Genomic DNA, 26,588 nt, shown 5'->3' with positions numbered 1-26,588 from the left:
CCACAATTGTTTTGCTGTTGCATATCTTAATGGGCAGGGAGCAGTTTTAAAAACTAGCCAGCCTAACCTCTGGTTGAGTCCAGTACCAAATTCAATAGATTATTAATGCATTGCAGTTAGAATCAGATTATTACAGACTGTATGTTAAGCTTTTGGGATGACACAATGGCTCAGTGGTTAGCACTGCTGCCTAACAGTATCAGGGACCTGGGTTCAATTCCAGCCTTGGGTGACTGTCTGTGAGGAGTTTGCACGTTCTCCCTGTGTCTGCATGGGTTTCCTCTGGGTTCCAGTTTCCTCCGGGTTCCAGTTTCCTCCCACAGTCCAAAGATGTGCAGGTTAGGTGGATTGGCCATGCTAAATTACTCAGTGTTCAGGGATGTGTAGATTAGGTGGGTTATAGGGGGATGGGTTTGGGTGGATGCTCTGAGAGTCAGCATGGACTTGTTGGGCTGAAGGGCCTGTTTCCACACTGTCGGGATTCTATTTTATTTGATGATCTTAGACGGCAGAAATTTCGAAAGGATTCTGTTAATGCATATGTATAACTCTGGGGAAGGTTGTTGGAAATATAGAGGAATATTTTCTTCTGCTAATGGTAGAAATTCCATGCGTGTTTAATCTGAGCTGAATCAATCTGCTTCAATTTTTTACAATGCCCTCATAATTGTAATCTTGTAATACGTTCATTGGGAGACGCAACTTGTGTTCTAATTTTATTTTTCGTCTCTTCCTTGACACAAACTTGGCAAATAATTAAATAACAAAATGTGGTATAAACTAGTATAAGGACATGTAGTAAACTAGTATTAGTACTACTATCAACTGCTGTCAGTCATACAATGATCTGTATGTCAAAGGATCTTCTGAGCTGGGGTGTGAAAGCAACAAATCAAGCCAAAAAGCAGATGATATGATGGGAAATTGTTCCTGTGGCTAATTAATTAAATGAGCCTCCTTAATCACATCCTTTATCTGTAAAGATGGATGAGTTCAATTCTTCAGTTAAAAATATGATGCTATATCCATTTCAGCACTGTGCAATTACTCTCCAGTCTCTAAAACATTGTGTATGCTTATATAAATGGAAGTTAGTACATTAGGACTTATGATCTTAAATGGTATACCTACTTGCATTGTTCAACAATTGTGCAAAGTAAAGCAAATGTTGAAATATTCCAGTGTCACCTGAAAAATATTTGCACTTCTACATCTGCCTTTTTATTTTTGTGAAATTAAGCAGTCATCTCAGAATGCTAACATCCTGTTGTGGGTTCAAATTGTACAAAAAAAACCTTTTTTTTTTAAACAACTTGCAGAAGAAAGAAACTACATTTGTGATGAATGTGGACAAACTTTCAAACAGAGAAAGCACCTGTCAGTTCACCAGATGCGCCACTCTGGAGCAAAGCCTCTACAGTAAGAACCCAGAGAAATTCAGAATGTTAAAATTCACAGTTTCATTTTTTCCTCTCTTTCTGTACACAGTTTGAAAATTATAAAACAACTTGGTTAAACCTGGTAGAAGGACAAGTTCGTGAGTGATAACAGCAGATGCAAAGAATAATCAATAACTGAAAGAATCTTCAGAGTTGGGTAGGGGAGGCGAGGTGACACTTCAGACCATAAGACATGAGCAGGAGCGGCCCATTCATCCCATCAAGCCTGTTCCACCATTCATTGACATCATAGCTGATTTGATCATCCTCAGTCCATTTTCCTATTATTTCTCCATAACCCTTGATTTTCTTATGGAAAATCTGTCTGTCTCAGCCATTAATGCACCTCACAAACATGCCTCTACAGCCCTCTATGATAAATAATTCCACAAATTCACTTCCCTGTGAGAAGAAATTCCTCCTCATCTGTCTTAAAAGGGCAAACTTTTGTGCTGAGATTATGCCCTGTCCTACATTCTCCCACAAGAGGAAGCAACCTTTCCCTATCAAACCTGTCAAGTCCTGGAAAAACCTTGTATATTTCAATAAAGTTACCTCTCATTTTTCTATACTCAAATGAGAACAGGTCCTATCTACTATATAAAAATTTACATATTTAAAGAAACTCTTGCTGTCTGTTTAAATATTACTTTTGTTTGCATAGCAAGTATGAGCAGGAGTAGGACATTCAGCCCTTCAAGCCTGCTTCGTCATTCAATATGATCATGGCTGATCATCCAATTCAGTACCCTGTTCCCGCTTTCTCCCCATTTCCTTTGATCCCTTTAGCCCTAAGGATTTATATCTCACTCCTTTAAAACATTTAATGTTTTGGTCTCAACTACATTTCTCCTCATCTGGGATCTAAATCACTTATCCCATTTCCTTAGACTGTGACTTATAGTTCTGGACTCCCTCAGAGTTTATCTTCTTCCTGTTTATTTTTTTTGGTTGTCTTATGCTGGCTTTTAAAACTTTCCCAATCCTCAGGCCTACTACAGATTCTTTTTTTCCCGTTCAATTTGATGCTAGTCTTGATTTCCTTGGTTAATTATCGTTGGCTTATTTCTTTCTCATTTATATGAGGACTCACCAGAGATTATTAAAATATCCAGAACAACTACGAGGACAGAGTATGGAAAGGGACAGGAATCTAACTTTAGGTACAGCAGATGAGGGCACAACTGGAAGCAGTCAAAGGGGGACTGAGGGTGTTGTACTTAAGTGCACACAGTATATGAAATGAGGGACAGGAGCTTGAAGTGCAGATTTAAGTTGGTAATTACAGTGTTGTGGGTATTACAGAGACATGGCTGCAAGGGGATCAGGGCTAGGAACTAAACATCCAAGGCTACATGTTCCATTGAAAGGGCAAGCAGATGGGTAAAGGGGGCATAGTTGGCTTGTTAGTAAGACATGAAATTGATATGATGAAGTGATATAAAGTCAAAAGTCTAAGAATCTATGTGGGTAAAGTTAAGGAACAACAAAGAAAAATGACCCTGATGGCAATTGTTCAATTGTTTTCAGGCTTCCTAGGAGTAGTCAGGATGTGGGGAATAAATCAGGAGATAGAAAAGGCATGTAAGAAAGGCACTATTACAGTAATCACGGGCAACTTCAATCTGTGGTACTTGGAAAATCAGGTTGGTAACTGATCGCAAGAAAAGGAATTTGTGGAATATCTATGAGATGGCTTTTTGGAGCAGCTTGTGGTAGAGCTCATTATGGAAGAGGCAATTCTGGATCTGATGATGGGTAACGAGATAGACTTGACCGGGACCCTAAAGTGAAGGAACTTTAGAGGGTAGTGATCATTATATGATAGAATTCACCTTGCAGTTTGAGAGGGAGAAACTAGAATCAGATGTATCGGTATTAGAATTGAGTAAAGGTAACTACAAAGACATGAGGGAGAAGCTGGCCAGAGTTGACAGGAAGGGGACCCTAGCAGGGAAGACAGTGGCTTAGCAATAGCAGGAGTTTCTGGGGTAATTCAGAGGCACAGCAGAACTTCATGCCAGGAAACCAATGGATTGGGAAGCATTTAAAATCAGCAGATAATCACTAAAGTAGCAATAAGAGTGATGAACATGAAATATGAGCATAAGCTAGCTAATAATATAAAAGAATATTTCAAGTAATTTTTTTAGATATCCAGAAGGTAAGTTGGAGGCAAGAATAGTCATTGGATCACTGGAAATTAGGCTGGGGAAATAGTAATGGGGAACAAAGAAATGGCAGAAGAAATGAATAGGTACTTTATCAGTTTTCACATGGTAGACACCAGCAGCATATCAGAACATTGAGATGTGGGGGCTGATTTGAATGTAGTGACCATCACTAAGTGCAAGGTGCTGGGAAAGCTGAAAGTCAGAAGGTGGATAAATTATCTGGACCAGATGGACTACTCTTCAGAGTTTTGAAGGAAATAGCTGAGGAGATTGTAGAGCCATTGGTGGTGATCTTTCTGGAATCAGAAAGCATCCTGGGGGAATTGAAATGGCTAATGTAACACTGCTGTTGAAGAAAGGAGGGAGGCAGAAAACAGGAAACAACAGGCTAGGTAGCATGACCTTAGTGGTAAGATTTTAGAATCCATTGTTAAGGATGAGACTGGAGTACTTAAGTGCTTGATAAAATAGGGCATCGTCAAGGGAAGGTCGTGCCTGACAAATTTGTTAGAATTCTTTGAAGAGGTAATGAGAAAGTTAGACAAAGGAAAGCCAGTGGACATGTCAAAGGCCTTCTGGAAATCCAAGGTACCGCATAGGAGGCAGCTAAATAAGAAAAGATCCCATGATTTTAGGTCATTTATTAAATCAGCCTCATTATCCATTACCAGATCCGAGATAGCCTGCTCCATGACATGTTGCTCTCTGACTTCATTGTCATAGCTGCCTTTTCCAATTTAATCTTCACGTTGATTGGGTTAATTAAAGTCATCTATAATTATTGCCATATTCTTTTGCATGCTCCTTTTATTTGTTGATTTATAGCCTTGCCCACCAAAGTCTTCTTTCCATTGCTGTTTTCTTTTACCTCTGCCAAAATGGTCTCTCGGTCATCTGAGATTGTCTCTCACAGCTCTCCTCATTTCAATTCTTATTAATAGCGCTACCATATCAGTTTTTCTATCCCTTCTGTCTGCCTGAAGGTCAAAAATCCTTGAATGTTAAGTTTGCAGTTTTGATCACCTTTTAAATCATGTTTCCAAAAAGGCAAGGAGTTCATAGCTAAAGGACCATCTATATTTCTTTTTAAGAGCATAACAGGCCTTGTTTTTCCTCTTCTGCCTGTAGGTGTGAAATTTGTGGTTTCCAGTGTAGACAGAGGGCATCCTTGAAATACCATATGACTAAGCACAAGGCAGAAGCTGAACTTGATTTTGCTTGCAACCAGTGTGGAAAGCGGTTTGAGAAGGCCCACAATTTGAACGTTCATATGTCCATGGTTCATCCCTTGACCCAGAACACAGATAAAAACAAACCAGCTGAGTATGTCGAAACAGAACCAAACCAACTAAGCACAGATCGATTCATTGAGTGGGAAGCTAGTTAACATTAAGCTATTCAAGCGTGAGCAGAGCCAAAAGAATGGAATATACCAATTTGCACCTTCTGTCTTCAGCGGCACCAAGATTTTCATCTGAACAGAGAATTTATGAATCTGTGCAACATTTCGTTTGATTGACAAGAAACAAGCAAGAGGTTTAATTACAGTGTTAGATGTTTGGTTACCTGGCTTTCGTTTTAAAGTGAAGCTTAATTACACACCTTGATTTTGGGGGAGAAGAATGCCAAATGCTTCAATGTATGATGATATTGAGTGTGGTGTAACTAGTGAACACTGTTAAACAGACAAATGTGAGATAATTGAAAGGGAGAGTGTAAAATTATCACGGCACCAACAATGGTATAGCTTGAAATGTTTGAGTGTACTGAGAGGTGGTTTGGCTGATTTGCTTCTGATGGCCCTTCAATGAATGCTAATTAAGTCTGAATAAAGGCTATTTTCATAGGTTATTGAGTATGAGGTTTGTCTGATGTTTTGCTGTCAAATATACCAAACAATAAAGAGAATTTTAAAGGGACATGACAATATGTCTGCCTGTTTTAAATGTGCACTAAAATCCCAAAACTGCTAACCACAGATGACTCAACTGTCTCCAAGTATACATTTCAGAAAAATTGAGACATTCAAGTTTGGGCTGCCACTCACTGTGCTGGTTGGTTGTTCTCCTCCTCTGCTGTGAAAACTGAACATGGAAATTACTATGTAATTGAATTATATAACTTGAATGAGGGTAGAGAAAAAGATGTTTTATTAACTGAACGTAAGCTGAAACTATTTAGTCGGCACAATTCTGTAAATTTGAATTAGTCACGAATTCCCCATCTCACCCAATAAAACTTGCTTTTATCTTGCTGTAAACCTGTATTGGTAAATAAGATTGGAGTGCATAATAAAATGAAGTTTTATCATGAACCCTGAAATGTGGTTTTCATGTAACCATTCCTATCTGCATAACACTTACCACTTAGTACATTGTCAGCAAATATATTTCAGTGGTTTAATACAACAATTTACATTGTGCAACTGTGTATTTATATATAGAGCCTGTCTATGGTCATTGTATTACATGATAGTAAGCAAAATGTAATGCTGTTACATTCTAATGGGTATAAAAATGAGAATTCCCAATGTAGTCTGTCAAAAAGAATAAATTCTCTAGAACAATTTATTGAAAAAATGAATTGGCAAAGGACAAACTTATAATATAAATACATGGTGAAATCTTCTATAACAATGAGTGCCTACATTAAACTTTTAGATAATTTACAGAACACCTCAAAAACTCTCAAGTCTCTGGTATTTTAGGCAGGTATACACCTTTTACAGTCAATACGGGCAGTAATTTTTAAATTTGACAAACAATACTTGAACTGTTTGCAAATAAAGGTTTGTGCTTAGCATCACAGATCAGTATTTTTTAAGTCAGTCAATTACTGAATTGACAAACTAAAGACCAGAAATATGTACAAGTGATTGATATTGTTACAGTAATAAACTTTTCTAAGATATGATATAACCAAAGTTATTGTATAAACAGTATGAACCAGCTGATGAGTTCAGAAATAGTTCTATATTTGATTAAAACGTTGATTACTTTGCCTTGCTGCATGAAGTTTCTTTATATACCATTTATAGTACGTTGCAATTTTAGATCTTCACCAGGAACCAAATTAGTTCATTGATCAAAAAATGAGTTGTACAAGGTAAGGTTGTCCTCAGTTAATTATTCTCTAACTTTGAGATAGAGTAAGGATCTGCTCATTAAATTACACTGCCAGTTACAACTGGTAACCTGCTTCTCCAATTTATGCAATAAACGAGATGACTTCAGTTGTAAGACTGACTTTTAATTTTACAAGAATAATGGGACTGGAATGTCAACATGCACCATTGAGTTGTAGGGAGGCAGTGACTAATAAAGCAGTCACACACCATTTTATGATTGGTTCATGTTGTTAGGCAAAGTACTTTGAACAGATTATCTGCCTACTTCAAATTGAGACAAAAACTTACTATTTAACAAAGTGTAAGAACATTTTCCAGTGCTGTTGTGAGCTTATTAAATTCAGAAATCATACAGCTTGACATTTTTCTATTAAAGATTTACATAGGTAAATTTGAATTAGTTTCTAGTCATTCAATATACAACATCGAAATTATCCCAGATTTAGTTTTAGACTGGGCTTTTTGATTTTGTGTGAATGCTGACATATGTAGCTCGCCAGTGATTACCCATTTTCAGCAACTTCAGAACAATCTTCTAAAACTGCTAACATGCAAAATTTGAGTCAGTTTTATTGTTTACAGCATTGCTGGTTCAGGATATAGAACATCACCACTGCAGATGTTGAGATGATGACCTAATGCCGCTTTCAGCTCTGGATCAATGTCCTTCCAAGCAGCCTGCAGCTAAAGGAGGCGGAAAAAAAATACTTAACATTAAAACTTACAGTTCAGTAAATTCCTTGTTGCAAAATGATTGGCTACTAGGTGCCAACAAGAAAAACTGAGGCAGCAGTAGTTTAAATACTGTCTTGCCTTTAATATACCAGCAATACAGCCTTGTGAAATCAATTTTTTAATCCTGTGGGAAACCTTGCGCTAAAATCAGTCTAATGCAGATTAGCACTTGCAGCACAAGTAGTAATACAACAGGCTGGACCACCTGTCCAAGAACAGTTACCAGGAGGTTCTCTCCGCACCCACACTCCTAGTATGCAATGATTACTAGGAAATAAGAAATATCTTTGGACACGCTGCTTGCTCCTGTCTGCTAACTAGAAAGGTGCTTAGCTTCCTTTGGAACAAAGAAAATTAAACGAAGAAGAAATGTTTCTTCCCATCTCCTGCAAACATATTCTCATGTCTATTACCAGGCAGAAAATCCACCTCACCTTAGAAGTGTTGTAAATCCCATGGAAGTAAAATATTGCCCAATACAGACCTTTTTACTTTGCTTGGAAGCAGAGAAATGAACATTCTCCATACATAAATTACAAGAAAAAAAATCAGGTCCAAAGTACTCTCATAACACAAGGCATCTCAGTCTGAAACTCTAGAACATAGACCAATCCTGCACAGTTGTTTGTATAATGCCTTAAGCAAAGGCAGATTCAGCTTGTGACTTGGGCCAAGATCAGGAAAGAAACTTCTAGTATACAATATTTCAGACTTGCCTTTCTTCAGGAACACTGCCAAAAAAACCTTGATTTAATCATTTCTCTTTAGCTGTTGCACTTAAGTGCTTCATTCCAGTTTGGAGTTGTTCATGCAAACTTTATCAGATCAGCTAAAATAAAACTGTTGGAGTAGGAAAAAGCAAGTTTTGAAAATTGTTACACTCCTCCACTAGACCAGCTGTTTCAGTTAATTAATTGCATTTCACTACATAGCCTTCATAATTTCAAAAATAAAACTATGATGATATATTTTGGGATGAATGCTGTAAGTGTGAATAAATGTTTAATCTGGTTATTTAATATACAATTCTCCTTTATGCCTGATGTTAGAGTTGCTTGGAGCAGTTATAAAAACTTTCCATCATCTCAACATCAAGGCATCTCTGCGTAATGTCCTACACCTAACCATCTTCAGTTGCTTAAACAATGACCTTCCTTCCATTGGAAAGTCAGAAGTAGGTATGCTCGCCAATGTCTGCAGAATATTCAGCAGCATTGATCAGTCCTCAGATACTGAATCAGTCCATGTTCATATGCAGCAAAATCTGAACAATATCCAAGTGTGGGCTGAGAAGGGGCAAGTAACATTTGCATCAGACAAGTGAAGGCACTGACCCCATCCAACAAGTGAGAATAACTGTAATTGCTTCATGTTCAGTGACATTTCCAACACTGAATCCATCACTATCAACATCTTGGGAGTTACAGTTGAGCAGAAACTGAATTGGCCTCGCCAAATTAATTCTGGAGCTACAACAGCAGGTCAGATGCTAGGGATTCTGTGGTGAGTAACTTCACTTCCTATCTCCCCATTACCTATTCACCATCTACAAGACAACTCAGACATGTGACAGAATACTCCCCACTTGCCTATATGGACATAGCTCCAGACGATACTGGACACAGCAGCCCACAAAGGCTCCTCTAATTGTACCCTTCAAATCCTTGACCATTTATTAAGGACAAGGAGAATAATTCTGACTTGAAAATATATCACCATTCTTTCAGTTTTGCTGGGTAAAAATCCTAGAACTCTTTTCCTTACCATATTCTACACTCAAAGCAGTTCAAGGAAGTGGCTCATCACCAGCTTGTCAAGGACAATTGGGTGTGGGCAATGAATGCTGACCTAGCCAGTGACTCCCACATTGCTTGGGGCAATAAAAAAAGTTGTTAAAATTTGTGTGAACAAATCCAAAGAATAATGAAACAGTAAGTTTACAAAAACTATCCAGGTTTGTGTAATTTGAGTGGGGTTGTTTTTGCAAGCATCAAACTGTTCTGGGATTCTAACTTAAAATTTGACTAAATGAACTACATGTATAAATGTTTAAAATTTAGAACAAAAGTCATGTTAAGGATGGAGAAGCTATTTTGCAGTTTTGTCATACTCTTATGGTATTAAATTGTCATTGTTTGCATCTGATTTTTGCTGAACACTTCTCAACTGGTACAAATCACATTACGTTGTTAACAACAACAGCAAAAACAAAGTTGCTGGAAAAGCTCAGCAGGTCATCAAGGTGAAATAGCTGGTAATAATCAAGTGAAGTAGTTGTACATGGACAAGTTTGTCGCAATCTATAGGGTTATATACATTTGATTGATTGTGTCAGAAACCCTTACTTGGTTTTGTGAACATGTTTGTGCAGGACAATCTAGAATTGTACGAAGAAGGAACTGACGCCCTCGTGTTATTAATCCCAAAGGATCAGGCTGAAAACAGAAGCAAAAAAACTCATTATTCATTACTGATTAATATAAAACCAGTAGCTTTATGCAGATCCTATCATCTCCACAACCCCCAAAATATTCTTCCTTCCCTAAATGTGAACATTTTACTGTCAAATGAAAGAAAATAGCTGCTGTCCTTCGACACTCAAATTCATACCACATAAAGAGTAACCATGCTTTTGACTAGAGTTGAACATTTGCCGGAAAGGTGGTAAAATAGTTCACAGTAAAAGCCATCCCTGTAATTGCTTCAAATATTGGAGAAAATACGGAGGTGTGGCATTGAGGGTGATTCAGCAGTTTGGATCAGAAATTGGTAAGAAGACAGCAGGTGGTGGTGGATGGGAAATGTTCATCCTGGAGTTTAGTTACTCGTGGTGTACCACAAGGATCTGTTTTGGGGCCACTGCTGTTTGTCATTTTTATAAATGACCTGGATGAGGGAGTAGAAGGATGGGTTAGTAAATTTGCGGATGACACTAAAGTCAGCGGAGTTGTGGATAGTACAGAAGAATGTTACAGGTTACAGAGAGGCATAGATAAGCTGCAAAGCTGGGCTGGGAGGTGGCAAATGGAGTTTAATGCAGAAAACTGTGAGGTGATTCACTTTGGAAGGAGTAACAGGAATATAGAGTAATGGGCTAATGGTAAGATTCTTGGTAGCGTGGACGAGCAGAGAGATCTCGGTGTCCGTGTGCATAGATGCCTGAAAGTTGCCACTCAGGTTGATAGGGTTGTTGAGCAGATGTACGGTGTTAGGTTTTATTGGTAGAGGGATTGAGTTTTGGAGCCATGAGGTCATGTTGCAGCTGTACAAAACTCTGGTGCGACCGCACTTGGAGTATTGCATACAGTTCTGGTCGTCACATTAAAGGAAGGATGTGGAAGCGTTGGAAAGGGTGCAGAGGAAATTTACCAGGATGTTGCCTGGTATGGAGGGAAGGTCTATGAGGAAAGGGTTAGGGGCTTGAGGCTGTTTTTGTTAGAGAGAAGAAGGTTAAAAGGTGGCCTAATAAAGACATACAAGATGATCAGAGGATTAGATAGGGTGGAGAGTGAGAGCCTTTTTCCTCAGATGGTGATGGTGAGCACGTGGGGACATAGCTTTAAATTGAGGGGTGATAGATATAGGACAGGTGTCAGAGGTAGGTTCTTTACTCAGAGTAGTAAGGGCGTGAAATGCCCTGCCTGCAACAGTAGTGGACTCGCCAACTTTAAGGGCATTTAAATGGTCATTGGATAAACATATGGATCGCAATGGAATAGTGTAGGTTAGATGGGCTTCAGATTGGTTTCCCAGGTCGGCGCAACATCGAGAGCCGAAGGGCCTGTACTACGCTGTAATGTTCTATGTTCTATACTGATGTTGCTAGCTCTCTTATTCAGCGGAGGTGGAAGTTGGAGCTTCATCAGCTACTCCATGAAGGCTTCCAGCAGGGAGTGCAGCCAAAGATAGAGCAAAGTGACTTTTAAGAAGTTGGCACTCATTTGATAAGCAGCAAAAGACTAAGTGCTGTGAACAGCAGCCTGTCAATCTGGTCGTAACTGTAGCTCCTCAACCATACTGACAGATTTATTGAAGAAGCATATCTCACTGTACACGTGCCTCAATGATCTTGGCAAGTTGCTGACAGCTCAGGAAATATGTCCCTGGCTGTTAAAACCAGAATCCTTGATTAAAAGTGGATTAATTCTAAAATCATTAATAAGAGGTTCCCACTCACTTTCAACCTCAAACCTGCCTGGGAGAAACTGGGAGGAGAATGAGGTGACACCAGATGTCACTTTAGAAAAATTAACACTCAATGCATACACCCAAAACTCCCTCCATTGCCTCTATGAAAATGTTGTTTTGAGCGTTAACCAACACAAACTCATTAAAGAAAGTCTATAAGTTACTTGTATGATTGTGAAAGCAACTAGACTTGAAAAATAAAAACAGAGAAACACTAAATCACAACTTGAGGAAGGGATCAAACAGTTTCCATTAATTACCTATGAAGTTCAGCATTAACCACGTTTACCTGCTTGGAGCTTTGTGAATCACACTGATTTGAGACCAAGAATGTATCTTCTCCATCAAGGAAGAGCTTGACCATTGCAGTGTACAGAATGACAGCGACCGAGAGGAAATCTGAACGTTTGATGATGGAAGAAAGCAGCATTGGATCCAAACCAGGAATAAGGCTATTGAACAATTGAGTCAATATTGAAGATTTCAAAAACATTATGTATAAGAAACATGTACTCAAAAATCAATGCCCTGATATCTTACATAAAATTTTCACACTGCTAAAAAAAAATCAATTTTCATACAGTATTCCAGAAAGGAGTTCAAAAAAAAACCTGTCTAGTTCAGAAGAGTGTCTTGGACAGTGCACTGTAATTGTTCACTAGTTTCGGCCATAATCAATTCCTCATAATCAAAGGATAGATACTAGCAGATGTATATCAGAGCACGTTTAGGCAACAAATGTAAATGCAAAATAAAATTCAGTTTCAATATCTGAAGTGCCATGCAATGACATCTTGAACAAGAGAGAATCTAACCAAATCTACCTGATGATCATTTTATTCACTGTCCGAGTGTGTATTCAATTTCTAAAGTCCAAGCAGGTGTTTTAACATTAGAGATTTATTTCAAGCAACCAGACACCATAAAACCCTGCCAACTTCCGGGTGCCGCTATATACACATTTAAATACTCTTTTTGCAAAAACAAACAAACAAAGTGAGCCAAATTAGAGAAGAACTTAAACACACTATCTGAGCACTGTGACTAAAAAGGAAGCTGGAAGATCAAATTAAAATGTTGTTAAAATGATAAATAATGCATCTGATCCTCTGTATCCAGTGGCCTCTAAAAGCTTCAGGCATGCCATTAGGCAACACGTGCTCCATCTACAAAGACTCCTGGGTAAGAATGTAACCCTGAAACCCAGGAACTACTACCCTCTCTACACCCTACTTAATGGACCTATACATGTAGTTCACAACACCCATTTACTTTGCTACTTTTAATTTCTTGGTACCTAGCATCTAATCCTGTATACTGAAAGTTAACAGTTCAATGACATTACCTTTATCAAATGCCCCACCAACATCCTGAGAATTATGAATGACCAGAAACTTAACTGGATCAGCCACATCAACACTGCAGCTGAAATGGCCAGAGGCTGGGAATCCTATGGCAAGCAACTCACCTCCTGACTCTTCAGAGCCTGTCCGCTGCCTACATGATACCTGTCACGATTTTAGAATCAAAGATATACAGCAAGGAAATAGGCCCTTTGGTCCAACTCAACCATGCCGATCAGATATCCTAAATTAATCTCATCCCATTTGCCAGCATTTGGCCCATATCCTTTTGAACACTTCCTATTCATATACCCATCCAGATAACTTTTAAATGTTGTAATTGTACCAGCCTCCACCACTTCCTCTGGCTGCTCATTCCATACATGAGTGAAAAAAAGTCACCACTTGGGTCCCTTTTGTATCTTTCCATTCCCGCCTTAAACCTACACCCTCTTGTTTCGGACTCCACCACCCAGGGAAAAAATCTTGCGTATTCACCCTACACCCCTCAGCCTCCAACGCTCCAGGGAAAAACAACCCCAGCCTATCCAAGTTCTCCCTATAGCTCAAACACTCCAACCCTGGCAAAATCCCCCCTAAATCTTTTCTGAACACTTTCTAGTTTCACAACTTCCTTCTGAAAGGAGGAAGATCAGTTTTGCACTCAATACTCCAAAAGTGGCCAAACCAATGTCCTGGACAGTTGCAACATGACCTCCCAACATCTATATTCAATGCACTGACCAATAAAGGCAAGCATAACACATGTCTTTTTCACTACCCTGCCTACCTGTGACTCTACTTTCAAGGAACTATGAACCTGCACTGCAAGGTCTCTTTGTTCAGCAACACTCCCCAGGACCTTATCATTAAGTGTATAAGTCATGCCCTGATTTGCCTTTTCCAAAATTCAGCACCTCACATTTATCTAAATTAAACTCCATCTGCTATTCCTTGACCCATTGGCCCATCTGATCAAGATCCCATTGTGCTCTCAGGTAACTTTCTTCACTGTCCTCTACAGCTCCAATTTTAGTGTCATCTGCAAACTTACTAACCATACCTTCTATGTTCACATCCAAATCATTTATATAAATGACAAAAAGCAGTGGACTCAGCACCTATCCTTGTGGCACACTGTTGGTCACTGGCATCTTGCCTGAAAAGTAACCCTCCACTGCCACTTTCTGCCTTCTACCTTTGAGCCAATTATGTATCCAGATAGCTAGTTCTCCCTGTAATCCACGTGATCTAACCTTGCTAACCAGTCTACCATGAGGAACCCTGTAGAACGCCTTACTCAAGTCCATATAAATAACATCCAATGCTCTTGATGAAAATACTCCCCAGTACCTGGATAAGCAAAGCCCAAGAACGCTAAAGCAGCTTGGCTGGCAAACCAATCACTGTCTTAAACATTTACTCCCTGTGCATGATGGCAAAAAGCAGCATATACAAGATTCATCAAGCCCTTTCAGGAATACCTTCCAAACCCACAACCTCTACCATCTGGAAGGATAATAGCAGAAGGTAATGTAAAGTTGTCTCCGTAGCATCCTAAAGTCAAACTTGCTTTATTATCCCTCAAATGTCATTATGTGGAACTCTCTTCCTAACAGTACGATGGTTGTAACAGGTCAAAGTAGTAGCTCACCACCACCTTCTCAAGGGTAGTTAAGGATGGGCAATAAAGGCTAGCCATTCCTGTGAGATTCGCATTCCATGAAGTGTTAGCAACAAAAACATGATGAAATTTAAATCTGGTTACTTGAGGCAACATACATTGCTAACCTCATTTGAGCAGAAATAATCGATGAATTGATGACTTATAAAAGAAGATTCCACATTATACCTGTAGAAAGCAACAGGAAGAAGCTTAAGCTCCATGTCAGAGAGGATGCTGTACAGGATCTGGTGTGACCCACAATCTGCATTGTAGGAGGAATAAAAGCACAGTGAGGTTCTTACATATATACAAATACATGCACATGCACAAATAAAAGACTACACATGCTGAAAATATGCAATAAAATAGAACATTTTGGAAACACTCAGCAGGTCTTGCAGAATACAAACATATGAATTACCCTTTTGAGCCTGTTGTGCCACTCAATAAGGTCACGGCTGATCTGACTGCATCTTATTCTCCCAACTTCACGTAACCTTTGATTCCCAATTGTTTAGAGTCTGGCTCTGTTTTAAACATATTTAAAAATTCTGCTTTCACTGCCTTTTGATAAAGATTCTTCACTCTCAGAATATTTTTCCTTCATCTCCATCTTAAGAAGTAGCTTAAGATTTTCCCAGAAGAGGAAACATCCTTTACACATTTACCCTGTCAAGACCACTCAGGATATATTATACATTACAGTATATATTCCAGTCATCTGTAGTGAGAAAAATAGCATTAATATTAAACAGGTCGATGACCTCTCACCAACTGGGAAAGGTTAGAAATGTAACAGATCTCGAAATTTCTTCAGTTCTGACAAAGGCTCACAAATCTGAAATGTTTACAGCTTCTCTCTCCACACATAACTGGCAGACCCGCTGAGTGAGAGTCATACTGCACAGAAACAGACCCTTCATTCCAGCCAGTCTATGCCAAACATAATTCCAAACTAAACTCATCTCACCTGCCTGCTCCTGGCCTATATTTATCCAAAACTGTCCTATTCAAGCACTTATCTAAATATCTTTTAAATGTTGTAACTGTGCTCATATTCACCACTTCCTCAGGAAGTTCAACCCACACATGAACCGCCCCCTCGGTGTAAAAAATTTATCCCTCAAGTCTTTTTAAATAGATGACCTTTGGTCTTGAATTTCACCATAAGTAAAGACACCAACTACGAGCCTTATCCATAAGCCTCCTGATTTTACAAACCTATTTCCAGTGTTTTTACTCTTTCTCTTGTGAAAGATGCATTGTAGCCACATACATGCAGCTAAATAAGTAAGTTTGCATAACTTATTTTCCAGAAATGGTGAAAGACAAATTAAAATAATTATTAATCACACATTTGATAATAAATGATCTAATCCAATCCTAGCCATTACTGAAACTTTACTATGTGTTTAAAAGGTGTATCGTACATTTCCAGATATAAATTAGTAGCATAGTAGACAGTGAAGAAGGTTTTCTAGGATTACAAAGGGATCTTCATCAAATGGCTCAATAGACTGAAAAATGGCAGATGGAGTTCGATCTGGATAAATGTAAGGTATGGCATTTTGATGCAACAAACAAGGACAGAGTTTATACAGTTACTGGTAAGGTCTTGGGTAGTGTTGTAAGACAGAAGGATCTAGAAGTTAAGGTGCATAATTCATTGAAGTTTGCATCTCATATTGGCAGGATGGTTAAAAAAGGCATTTGGCATACTTGCCTTCATTTGCTCAATCCTTTCCATGTCGGAGTTGGGATTTCACGTTCAGTAGAAACAGGGCATTGGTGAAGCCTCTTCTGGAATACTGTGTCCACTTCTGGTCAACCAGTTACAGAAAGGATATTAATAAGCTGGAGAGGACTCAAAAGAGATTTACCAGGATGTTGCTGCAAATGAAAGGCTTGAGTTATAAAGGAAGGCTGGATAGACTGGGACATTTTTCACTAGCGTGTAGGAAGTTGAGAAGGAGACCTGAAAGTAGTTTATAAAGTAATGAGGTGTATTGATAGACTTAATGGTAGTTGTATTTTTCCTGGGATGGGAGATTTCAAGGCTAGGGTGTACACTTTTAGGGCGAGAGGAAGAGAAAGGTTTAAAAAAGGTATGAGGGGCAAATTTTTTTACACAGAGGGCATTTTGCATGTGGAATGAACTTCCTGAAGGTGCAGTGGATGTTGGTACAATAACAATGTTTACAAGATATTTGGATAAGTGTATGAATAGGAAAGGTTTGTAGGGATCTGGGCCAGGAGCAGGCAGGTACCACTAGCTAAATTTGGGATTATGTTCAGCATGGACTGGTCAGACCAAAGGGTCTGTTTTCACGCTGTATAACTCTGTGACTCTACAACAAGAGCGGAAACTGACATAATTAATTTCATTCTCGTCTAACAGACTTGGCAAATGGTAATATCATAACTCACTCCATGCGCCATTCATCCCTCACCCCCATACTTGCTGAGATACCGTGGTTCTCACTGTCGTAATATTCATGATTTCAAATCCCTTCATAGCTTGGCTCTCTCTATTTCTCTCACCCCCTTTGATCCTCCAACCTAGTGTGATTTCTGGGCTCTTTGTTACTGGCACCTTGTGTATCCTTTGATTTTAATCACTCCATTGTCATAAGTTCATCTGTCTAGGCCCCAAGGCCCTTCATTCTGCTCCCCACCCCACCAACTTCATCTACCTCCCTTTCTTATTTTAAGATGCACATTAAAATCTGCCTCTTTGTCTTATTATCTTCTTCAATGCCAAATATTTCTCTGAAGCATCTGGGAATGTTTTACTCTGTTAAAATATGTGGGGTTATAAGAAATAGACCAACATTAATTTGGATCAATAGACAAGAGGTTCATATTTCAGACAACAGCTGAATGAAGCTGAATAAAATTACATCACGTCAAGGCGATGCTGCTTACCCTTATTCGCCACTGAAAATATATTAAGCCAGGATTTTTTCTGCTCTTCCAACACCGAGACCACATCAGCACATGTTTTTAATGCAACAGTTAATGTCGCAGAATCCTTTTGTAAGGGGAAACAACATTTTCAGACTTGCAGCAATACTGGAGAAGCAGACTCAAGAAATTTCAAAGAAAATTACAGATCATCTATTCAAAAGGAATGCACATATTCAAATAATTCTCTCTTACTGCAACATATGTGATGGTTAAAGAGTGAAATTCGTATATTCATACATAAATCCATTGATGATGGGTAGGTTCACATCATGCACATTTGCTGACGGCTGAAGTAACCCACAACCGTAAGTTTAAGGTGTCCTTGAGGGTTGTTCTTTTTGGTGTTGGTGCCAGTTGCCAAGTCAGTGAGCACCATGGTGGACATATTGGTCCACAGGTAATGTTGCTTTTCCTGCTTTACTAATGTCTCCTACGTATGAAAAATCTATATATTAGGGCCACATGTCACATTTGCAACTGTCTCTGAAGCAAAGCTTTGGACATCCTACTGTTCTTCTCACCCTGATAAGAGGACACTGGGGCAGAAATAGGCCTTTCAGCCCATTGAGTCTGCTCCTCCATTCAATGAGGTCATGGCTGACCTGATAATCCTCAACTCCATTTTCCTATCATTCAGCAGATCCTTGGGAATATGTCAGTTTTCCATTCATTGAGCTTTTCTGAGCCAGCAAAGAAGGCTCTGCTTGATCAACGCTGATGTACTCGGGAGGTTGGCCTTTGACAGCACTGTTGCACTCTTGATTTTGTCCTTCCATCAGAAACAGAGAATGTGCCTCAGAACTCAGATGAGCGTAGCCAAGCTTCCTTTCTTGATGACAGTAAATTATCCACACTGCACAGCCATGCCTAGGGCACGGTCAACAAAACATCTACATCTATTTGACAGAATGGAAAAAAGATTCCTCGAGGTACAAATTCTCGCAAGCCCAGACACACAACGATCAACAGCGAGCTGTACAATCATTCTGCAGGCTAGACATACCAAAGGTGATTGGATGACTGCCAACATGAATAATGTTGTACTAAAATAGCTAGAACATTTTCTTTGCTTCAGTCGTCAAACATTTGTAAAGATGAAACAATACATATTTTACCTTTGGTTTCAATAGGGATGAGATCAAATCCACCAAACTGAAACACAGCACTGAAACCTGGAAATGTAATAGTGTGCGAGAATAATGGATCAATTTTCATGAACCACAAGGTTTTGATATCACTAACAAAATATATAGAATCTTCATTTTATTTTACAGAACGTAGCTTCATGAAACAGACTGTTTGGGTCAAATGTCTCCAAATGGAAAAATCAGAACTTTTCCATAATCTAATCAGCAATTTTTAGATCACAAGGATACAACAGAACTGCAAAAGGAGAAATTTTTAAAATGTGAAAGCAAAAGTTTCTGTCGAAGCTGATAGTTCCATTGTGACCTTCATCACACATTCTCCAATCTTATTATTTCCTCAGGTACAAACCCAAAGCAGCTTAGGCATTAATTATCAGGGCATACTTTGTTAGACTTCAGGATATTGACTAGCAGATATAATTCAAAATGCTCATCGATAGCAATTCAGGAAATAGATTTTTTTAAAGACATTCACATTTTTTCAGAAAACATGGTGGGGAGGGGTAGAAAAACAGCATGATTTGTTTGTGTAATAATTTAAATGTATCTTTTTAGATTTAACAATAACAAAACATCAAAAAGGAAAGTAAAGTAAACACATGAAAGGAAAACAAGGAAATGGCAGGTTAGATAGAAGGGTCTGACGTGCAGATCACAGTGAAAATTATTGTCTGAGCTTTTGTACTAAAAGTATTAAAAGGCAAGTCGAGAGGAGGAGGAGGAATGTGAGACACAGAAGGCCAAAGTCAGAACCAAATGTACTATCAAAGAAAAAACACATTGAGGAGGGATTTAAAATCCAAGAGGGTGACCTGACACTGTTAGAGAATAGAGCATTTTGAATGAGTTGCAGCTTGCGGAGGGTCAAGAAAAGAAGCTACTTAGGAGACTGTTAGAAATTCAGCCTTCGGATATTGAAGACTATGAATGAAGTAGGAAAGGTACAGTGAAAACAGTGTCAGTGTTTGGAGTGCAGTGTTGGGGAGACATTAAAAAAATGCTCCATGTAAGACAGTGGGTCTGGCCTAGTCCTCTAGGGGGCAGCAACAAAAGTCAATCTGACAAAAGTCAAAAGATGATGAGAACAGAGTGTGGAGCTTGAGGAGCACAGCAGGTCAGGTAGCATCAGAGGAGCAGGAGAGCTGATATTTCAGGTCGGGACTCTTCTTCACTAATTTCTTCCTCAGTGTTCCTCCAGCTCCACACTGTGTTCTGTCTGACTCCAGTATCAGCAGTTCTTGCTACCTCAAAAGATGATGAGTTTGTTTTCACTGGAGGAAATGTTGCCTTATCCAGGTCTTGATGTTAGGCCTTTAAAGAATAGAGGTAGCACTGGGGTCTGTTGAACATTTATGTGAAGAGGCATATTCTATTATGTTAAAAGAGAAGATGGCAGTGAGCAATAGGGTTACCAGCTCATTTTCAGCACAGATTTTTCTCATTATTGTCCGAAGTATTGCCAGTCCAACTTTCCTTTTCAAGGTGAAATACAGAAAGGCACTAACAATCCAGGGAACATCAGGTGGTGAGCATTCAGTTTTCCCTGAAAGTAACCTGTAATAAAAATTAAAAAAAAACAAAATATTTTAAATAATTGAATCTGGTACTTCAATCAGTAATGGCAGTTTGTGAATGGGGATTGCCAGGAGAGGGCAGACACAGAGGTCAGGTTGACCCTGCTGAAATTTACAAACTTACAGCATGTTTCTTAAATTCATGCACTCTCAAAATTTCTTACAGTTTAAAAGCAAAGAAGCTTCATTGCTGACTGTGGAATCATAAGGAAAAATCCAATTTATTTCCAACATATAAATACAGATATTATCCAAACTTGATCTGACTGGACAAAAACAGCTCTAGTTCTGTTGCAAGTGCCATAATTATTAAATTAATGACCTTTTTAATTGCTGTTTTCTCCCTGTCTCTCCTGAGGCTGTAACGCCTCATGATTTTACTGTTTCCAGTTCCCTTCCAAAACCTTTAAGTGCAATCTAGGGATGGGTAAGAAATGCTGGCCAGCCAGCGACACCCACATCCCACAAATGCTGGCCGGCCAGCCAGCGACACCCACATCCCACCAATGCTGGCCAGCCAGCGACACCCACATCCCACAAATGCTGGCCGGCCAGCCAGCGACACCCACATCTCACCAATGCTGGCCGGCCAGCCAGCGACACCCACATCCCACCAATGCTGGCCGGCCAGCCAGCGACACCCACATCCCACAATGAATTTTTTTAAAAATCAACATAGGTGCCAAAGACCGCTTGTGGCGTGGCGTGGCATGGCATATACAGTATACAGTATCATTACCTCTGAGCCAAAAGCTGTGGGTTCAGGACTCCAGCAGTTGGTAGCTGCAGATGTGAGAATAAAGCAGCCAAACAGGCTATCAACTTGGAAAACCATACGAGATTTGCCAAGGATAGTACGAACAGCAGATGCTGGAGAATCTGAGATAACAAGGCGTAGAGCTGGATGAACACAGCAGGCCAAGCAGCATCAGAGGAGGAGAAAGGCTGACGTTTCGGATCGAGACCCTTCTTTGCCAATGTCAGGTGGTTAAGAGTGATTCCAGCATACCAGCCACGTAATGAATAAGTGGTGACAATCACTATCCGTCGCTCGAGGCAAGAAGATGCCTTTAAAAGTGTATGTTGCTGCAATCAGACTCCTTAGGGGACCGGTGGGCTAGTGTACATCCGAATAGACAGGGTTCAATCCCTATGCTCGGTGGGATGGATTTAGTACCCGTGTCTTTCCCCCATCTGTGGAGGAGATTGCTAGGTTGTGGGTAGGAACTGTCTTCAGGTAGGCAGTTTAAGGAGAATGACACTATTTGACAGCAGAGGGCAGCACAGTCAACACTGATGGAACTTCATTTCAAATAAGAGAAAATACAGGCCAAATCCTCTTGTCCTTGGATTATCAAGACCTACATGGGAATGACCTGGGAAGTTAAACTTCCCATGGGCAATGTCCCTGCCAACTGGAACCCCGAAAATGGTGCAACAGTTCCGCAACACTTACTTTAGTTCCTCAGAGAATGTGAGGCAGATGTATACCTAATCTAACACCCCAGCTCACACAGTAGCTGAATCCCCAGTCATAGCGGACCCTCCCATCCACCAGACTACCCATTCCAACTCAACCCGATCTGGTTGCACCCTGAACCCCTGACCAAACCAGACTGACCCTCCTGACATTCCTCAAATCCACTGAGCCATAGTACCCTGCAGTGTTGAAACAGGCCATTCGGCCCAACTGGTCCACACCAGCCAAGACTCTGAACAGCATTACACCCAGACCCATCCCCCCATTATAAGTCTGCACTTCCTATGGCAAACCCATGTAGCACATCCCTAAACACTATGGGCAATATATCATGGCCAATCCATCTAACCTACACATCTTTGGACTGTGGGAGGGAACTGGAGCACCCGCCAGACGGGAGAATGTACAAACTCCACACAGTCACCAGAGGGTGGAATTTAACCTGGGTCCCTGGTGCTAACCACTGAGCCATCATGCTACCCTCCACTTGATCCCCAACTACCTGACTACCCTCCTGACTGGACTGGAATAGATTAGACAATAGACTGGGAAAAAAAAGTGGGGAGGTGGCAGCCCAGTGGTGTTATTGCTGGAGTGTTAATCCAGACACCCAGGTAATGTTCTGGCAACCCGGGTTCGAATCCTGCCACAGCAGATGGTGGAATTTGAATTCAATAAAAATCTGTAATAGTCCATTGTTGATTGTCAGGAAGAAACCCATCTCGTTCCCTAATGATCTTTGGGGAAGGAAATCTGCCATCCTCATCGGGTCTGACTTACAGGTGGCTCCAGACCCACAGCAATGTGGTTGACTCTTAATTACCCTCGGATACAGGCAAAAATACTGGCCGAGCCAGTGATGCCCACATCACCCTAAATGAATTTTTAAAAATTAACGTCCAATTCATGCCCCAAGTACCCATTCACCCATCTACCACGCTGTCCATCCATCTACATTCACATCAGGACCTTGAAACTTACCATATGGAGCTAGGTGCTGCAAAAATGGGGCACGTCCCACCTTCCCCAGACTCTATTCTGTTCCCTGAGGAACTCTGCACTGCACATTTCTTCAACAACCATAATCAGAAGTTCCCAGAAGAAAGGCACAGCAGAAATTTCAAGGGCAGCAGCATTCCGTTCACCATCGCCATTGGTCAGGGCAATAAGTGGGATTCCCTGTCTAACACAATCTACCCTCCACCACAAAAATAGTGGTGAAACAAGTATCACCATCCCGACAGTTGCTCTGTACAAGGCCAGGACTGACCTGGCATTGAACCCATGACCCTTCTGACCTGTAGGAGTCGGCAAACCACAAATTCACTTAAAGTTTGAGCAAAATAATAAATGGATGTTATCATGAATCAGATTTTGTCAGCAAGTCTTGGCCCAATCGATCTTACTCATTCGGAGCATTTTAGTTAATCAAGAGAGAGGAAGAACTTCAGCATACTCCTCAAATTGACCATTTTTGAATGAGGCTCAGTCTCTCGGGGTTCCTTGGTTACAGGTCTGAGGTAATACCAGAGATAATGGGAACTGCAGATGCTGGAGAATTCCAAGATAATAAAATGTGAGGCTGGATGAACACAGCAGGCCAAGCAGCATCTCAGGAGCACAAAAGCTGACGTTTCGGGCCTAGACCCTTCATCAGAGAGGGGGATGGGGGGAGGGAACTGGAATAAATAGGGAGAGAGGGGGAGGCGGACCGAAGATGGAGAGTAAAGAAGATAGGTGGAGAGGGTGTAGCTGGGGAGGTAGGGAGGGGATAGGTCAGTCCAGGGAAGACGGACAGGTCAAGGAGGTGGGATGAGGTTAGTAGGTAGCTGGGGGTGCGGCTTGGGGTGGGAGGAAGGGATGAGTGAGAGGAAGAACCGGTTAGGGAGGCAGAGACAGGTTGGACTGGTTTTGGGATGCAGTGGGTGGGGGGGAAGAGCTGGGCTGGTTGTGTGGTGCAGTGGGGGGAGGGGATGAACTGGGCTGGTTTAGGGATGCAGTGGGGGAAGGGGAGATTTTGAAACTGGTGAAGTCCACATTGATACCATATGGCTGCAGGGTTCCCAGGCGGAATATGAGTTGCTGTTCCTGCAACCTTCGGGTGGCATCATTGTGGCAGTGCAGGAGGCCCATGATGGACATGTCATCAAGAGAATGGGAGGGGGAGTGGAAATGGTTTGCGACTGGGAGGTGCAGTTGTTTGTTGCGAACTGAGCGGAGGTGTTCTGCAAAGCGGTCCCCAAGCCTCCGCTTGGTTTCCCCAATGTAGAGGAAGCCGCACCGGGTACAGTGGATGCAGTATACCACATTGGCAGATGTGCAGGTGAACCTCTGCTTAATGTGGAATGTCACCTTGGGGCCTGGGATGGGGGTGAGGGAGGAGGTGTGGGGACAAGTGTAGCATTTCCTGCGGTTGCAGGGGAAGGTGCCGGGTGTGGTGGGGTTGGAGGGCAGTGTGGAGCGAACAAGGGAGTCACGGAGAGAGTGGTCTCTCCGGAAAGCAGACAGGGGAGGGGATGGAAAAATGTCTTGGGTGGTGGGGTCGGATTGTAAATGGCGGAAGTGTCGGAGGATAATGCGTTGTATCCGGAGGTTGGTGGGGTGGTGTGTGAGAACGAGGGGGATCCTCTTGGGGCGGTTGTGGCGGGGGCGGGGTGTGAGGGATGTGTCGCGGGAAATGCAGGAGACGCGGTCAAGGGCGTTCTCGATGACGCCCTTGACCGCGTCTCCCACATTTCCCGCGACACATCCCTCACACCCCGCCCCCGCCACAACCGCCCCAAGAGGATCCCCCTCGTTCTCACACACCACCCCACCAACCTCCGGATACAACGCATTATCCTCCGACACTTCCGCCATTTACAATCCGACCCCACCACCCAAGACATTTTTCCATCCCCTCCCCTGTCTGCTTTCCGGAGAGACCACTCTCTCCATGACTCCCTTGTTCGCTCCACACTGCCCTCCAACCCCACCACACCCGGCACCTTCCCCTGCAACCGCAGGAAATGCTACACTTGTCCCCACACCTCCTCCCTCACCCCCATCCCAGGCCCCAAGGTGACATTCCACATTAAGCAGAGGTTCACCTGCACATCTGCCAATGTGGTATACTGCATCCACTGTACCCGGTGCGGCTTCCTCTACATTGGGGAAACCAAGCGGAGGCTTGGGGACCGCTTTGCAGAACACCTCCGCTCAGTTCGCAACAAACAACTGCACCTCCCAGTCGCAAACCATTTCCACTCCCCCTCCCATTCTCTTGATGACATGTCCATCATGGGCCTCCTGCACTGCCACAATGATGCCACCCGAAGGTTGCAGGAACAGCAACTCATATTCCGCCTGGGAACCCTGCAGCCATATGGTATCAATGTGGACTTCACCAGTTTCAAAATCTCCCCTTCCCCCACTGCATCCCTAAACCAGCCCAGTTCATCCCCTCCCCCCACTGCACCACACAACCAGCCCAGCTCTTCCCCCCCACCCACTGCATCCCAAAACCAGTCCAACCTGTCTCTGCCTCCCTAACCGGTTCTTCCTCTCACCCATCCCTTCCTCCCACCCCAAGCCGCACCCCCAGCTACCTACTAACCTCATCCCACCTCCTTGACCTGTCCGTCTTCCCTGGACTGACCTATCCCCTCCCTAACTCCCCACCTACACCCTCTCCACCTATCTTCTTTACTCTCCATCTTCGGTCCGCCTCCCCCTCTCTCCCTATTTATTCCAGTTCCCTCCCCCCATCCCCCTCTCTGATGAAGGGTCTAGGCCCGAAACGTCAGCTTTTGTGCTCCTGAGATGCTGCTTGGCCTGCTGTGTTCATCCAGCCTCACATTTTATTATCCTGAGGTAATACCACCTCCTTTTAAACTGAATGCGAAAACTATTTTGTGATTGACAGATATTTCAATGCTTGATTCAATAATAAACACTTTAATAAAGCAAGGGGTCATTTTGCATTGTGTGCTTGTTTAGACACTCTATCATGTTGTTGATAACAAATACTGAAAGTACAATTCTATGGGCTTTATATTCCCATTTCTCACTTAAACTTTAACATAACCTTAGAGATTAGTTGTTCTCCACACATCGTTATCTTTAATCAATACCCAACTTCATCACTATATTAGCCATTTGTTTACACTTTTTGTTATAGGCAAACTGAGATTATATTAGCCTTTAGTGTCTTAAATGTCAACACTGCAACGACTGGCCACTGCTCCTATCTACATTTGAAAGTGACAACAATCGCAGATGTAATCACTAAATACATTGTAGCAGTGCATGGGAATTCCTGAACATTTCACTGGGTGAAACATCCTCACAGGCTTTGCATCCCATATATAAAAAATACATTAAGATCAACAAAAACTTTATAAATATTTCTGATTTGTTTACAATGGCCTCTTAAAAGGCTAGGAAGAGTGCATAATAGTGTATTGCGTTTAGATCCAAAGAAATGAATCTCACTACAGCAGGTGGTCGAATCTGAATTCAACAGAAATTTGGAATTAAAATAGACCAATGATGATCACGAAATCACCATCATAAAAACCAATCTCATTCACCAATGTCGTTGAGGGAAGGAAATCTACTGTTATCTCTTGTCTGGTCTATGTATGACTTCAGACCCTACCTTTAAATGCCTTCTGAATCGCTTTAGCAAGCCTTCAGTTGTATGAAACAACTAAGGGAAAGTCTAGGATATCTATAGTGACACTGTACCGACAGCCAGGTTTTGCAG

The 26,588-nt window shown here is 41.3% G+C and overlaps 2 protein-coding genes across 8 annotated transcripts in view; one reads left to right on the top strand and one right to left on the bottom strand.

Moving 5' to 3' along the window:
* The window catches only part of znf276 (zinc finger protein 276), a 31,325-nt gene extending 24,756 nt beyond the window's left edge, over positions 1 to 6,569 (top strand). For both annotated transcript variants that reach the window (XM_048547007.2, XM_048547006.2), the window contains exons 10-11: positions 1,320 to 1,419; positions 4,742 to 6,569. In XM_048547007.2, coding sequence (XP_048402964.1) covers positions 1,320 to 1,419; positions 4,742 to 5,000 — 359 coding nt within the window. In that variant the 3' untranslated portion in view covers positions 5,001 to 6,569. The remainder of the gene's footprint in view (positions 1 to 1,319; positions 1,420 to 4,741) is intronic.
* Positions 6,079 to 26,588, bottom strand: part of LOC125459989 (Fanconi anemia group A protein-like) — an 88,459-nt gene continuing 67,949 nt past the window's right edge. For 3 of the 6 annotated variants that reach the window (XM_048547001.1, XM_048547002.1, XM_048547003.1), the window contains 7 exons: positions 20,200 to 20,341; positions 18,755 to 18,811; positions 17,598 to 17,703; positions 14,859 to 14,934; positions 11,953 to 12,115; positions 9,821 to 9,910; positions 6,079 to 7,424 (listed from right to left, as the gene is read on the bottom strand). In XM_048547001.1, the coding sequence (XP_048402958.1) occupies positions 7,317 to 7,424; positions 9,821 to 9,910; positions 11,953 to 12,115; positions 14,859 to 14,934; positions 17,598 to 17,703; positions 18,755 to 18,811; positions 20,200 to 20,341 (742 nt within the window). In that variant the 3' untranslated portion in view covers positions 6,079 to 7,316. Of the gene's footprint in view, positions 7,425 to 9,820; positions 9,911 to 11,952; positions 12,116 to 14,858; positions 14,935 to 16,395; positions 16,563 to 17,597; positions 17,704 to 18,754; positions 18,812 to 20,199; positions 20,342 to 26,588 lie in introns of those variants that run through there. The other 3 variants (XM_048547004.2, XR_007249147.2, XM_048547005.2) reach the window with 3 other exon arrangements.

The sequence above is a fragment of the Stegostoma tigrinum genome, chromosome 16 (assembly GCF_030684315.1).
Source record: "Stegostoma tigrinum isolate sSteTig4 chromosome 16, sSteTig4.hap1, whole genome shotgun sequence".
Lineage (NCBI taxonomy): Eukaryota > Metazoa > Chordata > Chondrichthyes > Orectolobiformes > Stegostomatidae > Stegostoma > Stegostoma tigrinum.
This window is presented reverse-complemented; position numbering and strand designations above follow the sequence as displayed.